We start from the raw sequence: 10,288 nt of genomic DNA on the forward strand, positions 1-10,288 counted from the left end.
CTCTCTCTCTCTCTCTCTCTCTCTCTCTCTCTCTCTCTCTCTCTCTCTCTCGGAAACAACTTTGGAAAAGTCCACATGCAGTCTTCAGAATACTGTTCTGACTCATGATGGGAGCACTAAAGTCTACCCCTCAAATGACGAACACATGTACTTTACAGGTACTGCACATGACTCCCTCCAAGAGATTACAATAAATCATTATTTCTCTAGAATAAAAATTTACTTTGGAAAATGTATAATCTTCCTTATCGTCCTAAAGATGGGTTAAATAATTATTAAGACTTTATGAAAAAATGTTACTGGAAGGCTAATTACAGTGTGCCACTAAACTCCTTTCAAATACAAGATAGGAGATTTTGACCTCATTAGAAGACAAAATGCAAGGGGGGAGCACATTCACTCAAAATTAATAATAAAGACAAATTGATGAACCTACTTCAATTCTGAATATGTGTGCACATACGCTGTGTGTATATGTGCAGGTATGTGTGTGCAGGTGTGCACGTGTCTCTATGTCTCTCTCTCTCTCTCTCTCTCTCTCTCTCTCTCTCTCTCTGTGTGTGTGTGTGTGTGTGTGTGTGTGTGTGTGTGTGTGTGTGTGTGTGTGTTTAGGACTAGAACTGAGGGCTTTTGCTCAAGCCCTCCACCGTTGATCCATACCCCCAAGCCTAATCTTCTGAAATTTAATATGATGAGGTTTCTTAGCAAGCTCCTAAAATGATTTTACTTACCACTTACTCCACATTCCAGTATGCTATTTTTAATGCAATCACTTCTGTACTTTCCCCCAGCCTCCCAACACATTTCGTATTGCTCTTTCCCTAGAAGAAGCCATTTCTGCAGAAAACCACAAGAAACCTAGTGCTGCAGACTAGAAAGGTAAGGGAGACATTTGGAAGAATTTCTATTCATTGAATTTTCATTCTCTCTCGTGTTCACACAGCCCCACACATGCTGATGAACTATAATATGAGCAGAAGTACTCTATCATTCAAGTTTAGTCCAATCCATCTATCTGGCAATAAAATAAAATTATATGATAATGTAGTTGAAAAAGCCAGGGCACCAGTTGAAGACCCAAATTCTCTTTCCATGCTGGTAATCAGCATGGCACTGGGGTGTTGATGGTGGGGGTGTGATCTGTTCAGTATGAAGAGAGAAGAACATAAAATTGACACTGTGGAGTTCCTGTAAATTGGGTATCAGAGCACAGAAAGAAGTTGTAGAATTCTAACCACAGTGGGTGGCTATACTTCACAACAACCTAATATATATTTCTTGAAGAAGCAGAGGATACAAATTTATAGGTACCAAAACACAGAAACATGATAAAAAGACAGAAATGACAATTGCCCTGATTTGATATACATTGAAATATCACCTCACACCACGAATGAGTACCACAACAACCAGTTAATCAAACTAAAACTTTCAAATCCCATATAAATACATTATAATTCAGAAGAGATGCACATGATGACACGGATTACTGTTAATTATCCTTCTTGCAGTCCAAGGATGCAGATTTTACAATCAGTTGTGCGGGTAAATACCACTGTGCAAGTATAGCTTGTGAGGGGGGTTCGTACAATACTGATAGATTTCAGAAGTTTTTCCCTAGTGTGCTTCATATCTTAGCATAAAATGCTTAGAGTGAGACAGGCTGCCGTGCTACAGGACCATCCTCTGGCAGGTGAGAGAAAGCAGCATTGAGTCAGGAGCAGAACCAGATGGACCCAAGCCTTTGACCTGCACCACGGTGTAACAACAGCAACCGGAGCCTCTGCAGGACCTCAGGAACCCAAGTGGACATGGCTGCAATTTTTGAAAGACATTGTTTTTCTTCTACCTCTTACTTCTCTAATTACCTAGGATTCCAGATCACTCTGAAGTATAGAGAAATTAAGTCAAGAGAACACAATAAATTGAAGCAGCGCTGAAGAGGGCTAGAAAGGCTTCTTAACAAACACGACACTGAGAACACTGTGCAAATTCCGGGAAAGTCAATTTCCTCTTTATTGCAAGAAATTAATGAGATTCAGAAATAAGACCCCTAATTATTTCACAATGAAATCCAAAACATAGGATGGTGTCCATGAATTCGTTTAGAAGTAGCTGTATGGCTATCTGAAGAACACTGGCATTTGTGTGTCTCTACCCTCCTACTGGTCTGTTTTATTCAGTCTTGTATTGAAACCTCACTTCACACTTCACACTTCACACTTCACACTGACTTGCAAATGAAAAACAAAGCCAGCACTGGAAAGGATGATCACCTATGGTCTGTGGACAGATCACCTAGAAGCTTGCTGAAAATACAGAGTCTCAGCCCCTTCCTCAGATTAAGACATCAGAACCTGCATTTTAAAATGGGAGTTGTTGCTATTCAAATGAACATTATCATTGGAAAAGCACCAATTTGTAAGTTCCAAACATCACCCTGCAGCTTTCATAACCCCTGATCTTAAGACTCCCCCTCCTTCCCTGGTGGATTTACTGAGCTAAATTTAAATGAAGAGCTTAAGCATGCGGTTAAGTACTGTCCTTGCAGAAGCCACCAAAGACAGCCAGGCAACTGCAAGAAGCTATCACAAATGTATTTAGCGGCAAATTGTACCTACTATTTAGCCAATTAACTTATTGTTTAATATGTCCCCAAAATCTGTGAATGATGTTGCAGGGATGTAGCTATCCTCCTGTTGGTTGGGCGCTTGAGCTAGTCAACATGGTTTCTTCAATATGGCCTCTGGAACCTCCCATTTTTTATGCCTGTCTGCCAGTAATCTACCTTCAGGACTATCTGAGATGAATGTCACTTTTTCTGACTTCTCTGGCTAAGACACCACAGCATTCAATTCAGGTGACAGCACAGCATCTAGAAAGTTCACCCTTAGTTCCCACAGGCCACCATGACAGTTCCTACCTGTTCCCTCCTATCCTTATGATGGAGTATTGAAGTCATGTGGCAAGTATACAGAGGTCTCTTCCAGGAGATGAAGATTCATTTGAAGCTTATAAAACAGAATTTGGGGTCATAAAATCAATACAATTGGCATGCCACATACATCTATTCTGTATCAGTTGCTCAACAAGTTGTACATCAACACATTAGAAAAAGTACTATTTTCCACTGAGCATGTAAGGTTGTATTTTATTGTTGCCAAACCAACTCTGCAAACCCAACTTTTACATCAGTACCCTAAGTATCCACATAGTGCTGTATTGTCTTCTGAATTATAGAAACCTAGAGATCATGAATGTAGGAAGACATGCATAGGTTACACATGACTGCTATGCCAGTTTTTAATAATGAATCTTTGCATGCTTTGGTCCAGACACCAGGGTTGATTGCATGTGCATTAACTAAAGGGCATCATTGAACCTCCCTTGAAAAATAGGTCTCAGCTTGTTAGGGCTGTTATTCATGAATCCATGGCAAAAGCTGGTCATAAAAATAAACTTTGAGCCTACAAGATGGCTCAATAGATAAGCGCACACCTGGTGACCTGAGTTCAACTCCACATAAAGGAGTAAGGAAAGAAATGACCACAATCTTGTCCTCTGGTCTACACATATACAGCGCTGCATGCACACCCATGTAATATACCTAACACACACACACACACACACACACACACACACACACACATACAGTAAATACTAGAAAATACTTTATAACCTATGGGGTAGCTAAAATGTAATCTCAAAGACAAAACACACTTTTGGTCATCTGTACTCCAAAATTCCAAATCTACAAAACTCCAACATAAGGAAGTTTAGGATCACCTACCATATACCACATTGCAAAATTTTAAACTTGACTGCGTGGGTCTAGGTACCCTAAAAGTGATGCATAAATTGCCATCAGGCCACTGGATAGTCTGTATGTGAAACATAAATGAACCCTCATTAGGCTCAAGTCCATTTCCAATATAACTTATTTATACAAAATCTGAGCAATTACTAAATCAAAATGATCCCAAGTATGTCTGCTAAGGGATACCCAACATTCTTGCCAGATTCTATATCAGTCCCATAAGCACAGCCCGACTATTTCTATCTCTGAGTTCTAGCTCCCTGTAGTGGGAGCAAGGCAGACAGCAGCAGTGAGATGAGCTGAAAAGTCTTGGTGCACAGAACACCACAGACTTACCCACTTCTAAAAGAGAATTTTCAAACCAAAACAGAGTTAGCAGTGCAGTGCAGATAGAACCACCCAAACTGAATACATTAACATCCGCCTAATTCGCAAAATTATCTACGTGTGGCGCGTGAGCACACAATAAGGCCATTCGATGCAATGTGGCACAAACAATTAAAAGTTCCTTTCAAAGTGGAAATGCAAAATAGAACGAATATCTATTTTCTATAAATGAATCTAGCCATCTGCCTTGCAAAAGCAGCAGCAGCAGGAGTACCCAAAACAGCAGAAACAGCAGCCTCTCGTGTTAACAATCTATTCTCAAATCTCATGCTCCACATTTCCCCGGCAAACAAGACTAAAAATACAAGACATGCAACAAATAGTCTTTTGGGATCTGCCATTCCATGGATGGTGTATTCAATCAGAGTAATATTTTCTGTTGACACTCAAGACTGGAGAGAGAGAAAAAAAAAGCAAGCTATCATATTAGAAAGTGGCATTCAGCATTTTAAGCGTGACTCCAATCCCAAAGTATATTAAACTGAATGCTGTAAGAATGTTGTTTTCATACAACATAAATCTCTTAGATTTATCTGAATAGATTCGCAGATATATTTAAGCTACTTCAAATTCCTCTATAATTCTTGATAGTTATGAAGATACCATTTTAGCACTTTTGTCAACAGAATGCAAGGGACCACTTATTTTCAGCATAGCTGAGCTACACTGTACATTGCAAACTCTTAAGTCAGACTGACTGGGTTTAAGATCTTGCATATCCTAACTCCTCCATGGGCTTGCAATTTTATTTAACCCTCATGCTCCTCTCTCCCTAGCTTACAAATAGTAACACGTAACATCTTGAGCCATTTTAAGGAATAAATGAACTAATGTGGGTAACATATTCAGAATAATTAATGAGTAATATCAAAATGAGTTCATATTCAAGATGCAAAAAGATGCCTTCTTTCAAAGAATATCCAGAATACGGAGTAAAAATGATGTTTTCAAGCCAACAATGGAGAAAATGAAAGGTAAAAAGCAGAGATGGCTCACTTAAAAGTGGGGTTCCAAAAGTCGAACACTCTATAACCCCAGCATTGGGGAGACAGAGACAAGACATCACTGGTGCTTGGTATCTAGCCATTCTAGCCAATTAATGAGCTCCAGGTTCAGCAGAAGACCCTATAACAAAACAGCATGAGCCAGCAAGATGACTCAGTTGGTAAAGGTGCTTGCCACCAAGCCTGACGACCTGAATTCAATCCCTGGGTCACACAGAGTGGAAAGGGAAGAATACTTCTGCAAGTTTCCTCTGACCTCCAAATAGACACCATGGAGCACACATGCCCCCTTTGGTAAGTGTGTGTGTGTGCGTGTGCGTGTGAGTGAATGAATACATGTAATTACAAAATTAAAAATAAAAAGACGAGTGGTTAAAAAAAGACGCCATGTCAACCTCTGGTCTCTAACACACGAACACTCACATACACAAAGTGAAGAGTAAGTGTTTGGCCTTTACATGACCTAAGTGACTTAGGGTGGAGAGGATAAGTTTCCATCATTGTTCTGTTTCACAGTTAGGTTATGACAGCATCGGAATAGGCAGAAGGAAGATGACAGGGACAGTGTCACTCAGGAGGGAGGCACTGCCTGGAGTAAAGACTAATAGGATTAATGACAAAGGTATTCTCCACAGAGAGAGAGAATGCATGTGAACCTTCTCATGATGAGGCCACCCCACACCACTACTACAACTTCCTTAAAGGTCTCAATGTTTGGAATCAATTTTCATACATATGGCTTGTATCTACACTCTAATGCTCAAAAACAAAACAAAATAGGCAGTAGAGAAGGATATCAAATAGCCGCTATCTCCCAAGGAACCGATTCCTTCACAAAACTCCATGTTGGCAACATCTTAAGATGAGTACTGTATTCTGGGAAGGAAAAATAAATAAACAAAACACAAGTTTGCAAGTCACCTAGGTAAGAAGAGCAAACTGAGTATTCCGTGCACCAGAAAGGCTGCTCTGGAACTCCCTGACCAATCCTGTCAGTCCTGAGAGCGCCCAGGGAGAACCCTTGGGACGGGCTGGGTTTCCTGGACTTCAGAGCAAGCACTGCCTCAAGAATGAGACTCATACATGGGTGGTTCACAGAGTGAAGAAGTCCATAAAGGGTTCGGGTGCTCTCACACTTTCATTAGACAAGTCAAAGCAATTAGTCTCCTCTTTAGAACTGAGATGCTTAAAAGATCTCTTGAGTAGAAAGTGTTTTCTTCAGGTAGGAAGAGAAGGTGCCACAGGGCTGCTCAAGCCAGGAATTACACCCTTTGGATCAGAAAAGGTCTGGCAGGAAGTTGGGAGTGTGGAGGGTGCTTTACCTTCAGTTTTATGAGCAGATTATACTCTTTTGAAACATAGGAACACAAGGAGAGAGAGAGAGAGAGAGAGAGAGAGAGAGAGAGAGAGAGAGAGAAGGAAGTGTTCTCAAATAACATTAAGAAAGTGCCAACAGCTAGAAGAAATGGAGAGAAGATGGGAACGCGTGTAAGTCATATGACCCTCGGTGCCTATAACGTTAAATGTGTACACTCTTTGCCGTAAGTGTACCCCTCTAGCTATGGGAAGCAAATGTCAAATGTCATCATCTAGCCTGCTTAATGACATGGTCTCTTCTGCACATGATCCAGTGGAAATCACAACTCCCCCAGCAATACTCTCTTCTAAGAAGAAAACAAATCAGTATGACATGGTGTAGATTCAATTACCATTCAGCAAGTTACAAGTAACTTTTAAACATCCTTTGTCTAAGTTGTAAAGTGTCAAAATGTACCTTAATTACGGTATCGGGGTGCTATCCTTATACTTTACCAGCAGGAATAAAACTTACTCTCTGAAGGCATAAGCTTTGATTAGAAAAGCAGAAAACCAAATGGTGTTCTGTATCAGGGCTGTTTCCTTTATGTAGTGTCTTGTCCTAAGTGGATTCCTCGCTGAGTGTATTTGAAACCAATCATCCAAACATTATCCTCAGATTTTCAGATTTTTTTTTTTATATTAGGTCGAGAAGCAAACAGAAGTTAGAGGGGAAAGAGATGGTGGTACCGCTATCATGGCAACAGATATATGGTAAATACGGTATGAACAATGCTCCAGAATCACATACACATCATACCACCAAAGCATACATAGTAACTCTATATATGCTGTTCGCTAAGCTATAACACCTTGGGTTGAACCCACAAGAGAAACTGTTGATGGGCTACAGTTACGTGTCAATGGGAGAGTACTTGCCGGGCATGCACACGGCACAGGGTCCAATCCCCCAGCAACCCCAAAGGAAAAGGTTCTCAGAATTATAAACTTTTGACTTACAAATACAAAATCTACCTATAGAACCCATTAACTACACACAGCACAGTGAAACCGCTAGTCAAGGACGCTGCACAAATCCACAGCATCCTGGCTTTAATGCACCATACCTTGCAGAGACGACAGGACTCAATATGGAAAACTTCAGTTGTACCCACCTGTCCAAAGCTAGGTACAAGCGAACCCACTGGCTGTGTAGCCTTTGTGATGCACATTTAATAAACTAGCTCCAAAAGCGGCTAAAGGTGAACGGAAATGTGACAAGAGAAACGCTACTCAGATTTACTGCTCCATGTGTCTCGGGCATCTCTATGATCTGTGCAAAACATTTGCTGTAAATAAGCCTGCAGAGTGTACAGTATGTTTTCCAGAAGACCTTTACAGAACAGCTTGCAGACAAGAGGTGCTAGCCTTGGTTTCACAGCCAGAAAAACTCCATCCAAGAGGCTGTTGGCATGTTCCCACCTCTTGTTTTGAGCTGGCTTAAAGACAACTCCACAAACCAGATTCCAAGACCCAGTACCTGGAGCCAGTCACCGTGAGCTATCCCCCACACTGGGAACAGCAAGTATAAACTCAAACTGTGAAGAAAAAAATGGGGGAAGGGAGGCACCCCCACTTTCACCCTAACCGTATAAAAACCAGTCAGAGTTGACTGAGCTGTGAGGCAGTCTCTGGTCTCCGTAGTAAATTAAATGGCTGAAGCGCGTGCTTTCTTCCAGCCAGAGAAAGAAACGTGCCTCGCTGTAACAGTGTGTGGGAATCACTGACGCTCGTTTTTTTCCAGCCTTTCCTGCTTTTTATAAACCTGCTCCGTTTACAAAAAAAAAAGTTCAGGAAATAAAACGCAAATAAGCACAGATCATACAACGGAAAACCTCTATCCATCCTCTAAAATTCTTCTTTCCAGGCAATATAACTGCCCTTAACACCACTAGCCGCTATAAAAATGAGATTATACCAGTTCTTGGGATCGTTGTCGATCCTTCAAAAAGCTACACCGCTACCAGGAATATGCTGAAGTGGAGACAGAGGAGAAGGTGAGGTGCTCAGCTCGGTGCCACCTCTTGCTAGGCAAGCGTTAGGTAAAATGTTTAATGCAATCGCATATTCTAAGCCCGCTGGATGGCAAGCAGCAAAGAAGGTAAGGTAAGGAAGGCCAGGGAATGAAAAGCTCCTGGGTTATTTCAAAGGTAGCCACGGCACCGGGGCTGTCTGAAACTGCCTGTGATCAGCTTCAAAACAGGTCCGTGGGGGTGTATCTTTAACTTGATGCTCTGCTGGAGTGCAGCGGATCCGGGTGGTGGTGGGGAAGAGGTGTGTGTGTGTGGAGGGGGGGGGGTCCTGAGCTTAAGAGAAGCAGCGGAGATGTCCCTGCTGCTCAGGGAGACCCGCGCTTCCTAGCTGGAGTAAGCACCGAGTAGGGAGAGGATGCGCCCCGGGAGTGGAGCCTAGGGCCAACTGCTTATCCGGCTGGGCACTGCAGGCGCTGTTAAACCCTGGGGTTACACACAGCTCCCCAGAGCGCCCGCATCCACGCTGTCTCTGAGAAGCAAAGCCAGTGCTGGCTTAGAGCCAGAGCTAGGGTCGCCCGAGGGGTACTGAGCTTGGCGCAGAGCTAAGTGACCAGCTCCGCTGCTTCCCCTAAAGGGAAAAAAGGCGCAGTCTCTATTAGAGCCCACTCGCTTGCCTCTTTCCCTATGTACTCCCTAAGATCATCGTGGGCTCCCACCCCGAAAGGAGCTCGCCCAAGAAGGAAAAGTGGAGACGACAGAGGAGAGCGAGGATGTAGTAAAGACAAGCAATCCAGCCTGCAGCAAATAGGGAGGGTTCGGGAAACCGAACAGGTACTGAGACTCAAGGGTAGGGGCCCAGGTCACAGCAACCTGTAGGATTGAGGTAGATAGCAAACTTGGATGGGAAGGCAGTGGTCCCCTGGAGCTCCTCCACCCGTTCCCACCGAGTCGCGCTCCGCACGCGGAGAGAAGCAAGCACAACTTGGGAAGCCCACGCCGAAGGTGCGGGTCCCGCTCCTCCTCCGCCCGCTCCTCTGCGCACCGCCGTCCACCCAGCGCTTACCTCGGGCAGCCGCAGCCCCCGCCGCCCAGAAACAGAGTCCTAGCCACGGGAGCCAACGGCGCGCTCCGCAGCCGCCGCCGGCAGCCGCTGTCCCCATGCTCTGAGCTCCTCTCTGGCTGCACTCCTCTTCCACACCCTGGGAGTCCGCAAGGCACGACGGCGGGGGAGACCACCGCCGGTAGGTTCCCACGGGGGGTGGTGGTCTGTGGTGAGTCGAGCTTCTCCACCGCCGTTCCCTACGGAGCGGAGACACCGGACGGGCCACGGGACAGAGCGCCCGTCCCCATTGCCTCCTGCGGCGCCGCCCGCCTTGCCCGCTGTGCGGACCGCAGCCCCAGCTCCTGTCAGGGTCCGGGACTACCAAGCTGAGCCAGGAGACCGCATCGCTAATGAGCCCCGGGGCCGCCCCTGCTCCGCCCCTCGCAGCGGCCACCAATGAGCTGCGCCGGGGCGGGACGGAGGGCGGGACCGAGAGCGGGCGACGCAGGTGAGCCCGCAGCAGGCGCACGTGCAGACGCAGCCTCCCCTCCGCGGAGGGCCGGCGCGTGAGGGAAGGCAGCGAGCCCGAGCCGGCGGCCTGAGGCGAGGACGCGCGCCCGCCAGCAGCGAGCTGTATGGAGCAGCCTCTTGGAGGCGAGCGCCCAGCGGCGGGATGGAGGCGCCTTGCTTGCTAACTCCGAGTGAGACC

General features: G+C 44.9%; 1 protein-coding gene across 9 annotated transcripts in view; it reads right to left on the reverse strand.

Moving 5' to 3' along the window:
* The window catches only part of Unc5d (unc-5 netrin receptor D), a 517,384-nt gene extending 507,413 nt beyond the window's left edge, over positions 1-9,971 (reverse strand). For all 9 annotated transcript variants that reach the window (XM_026786850.1, XM_026786851.1, XM_026786849.1 and 6 more), the window contains exon 1: positions 9,601-9,971. In XM_026786850.1, the coding sequence (XP_026642651.1) occupies positions 9,601-9,697 (97 nt within the window). In that variant the 5' untranslated portion in view covers positions 9,698-9,971. The remainder of the gene's footprint in view (positions 1-9,600) is intronic.
* Between the last annotated feature and the right edge of the window lie 317 nt (positions 9,972-10,288).

This window comes from Microtus ochrogaster, linkage group LG7_11 (genome assembly GCF_000317375.1).
Source record: "Microtus ochrogaster isolate Prairie Vole_2 linkage group LG7_11, MicOch1.0, whole genome shotgun sequence".
NCBI classification, from domain to species: domain Eukaryota; kingdom Metazoa; phylum Chordata; class Mammalia; order Rodentia; family Cricetidae; genus Microtus; species Microtus ochrogaster.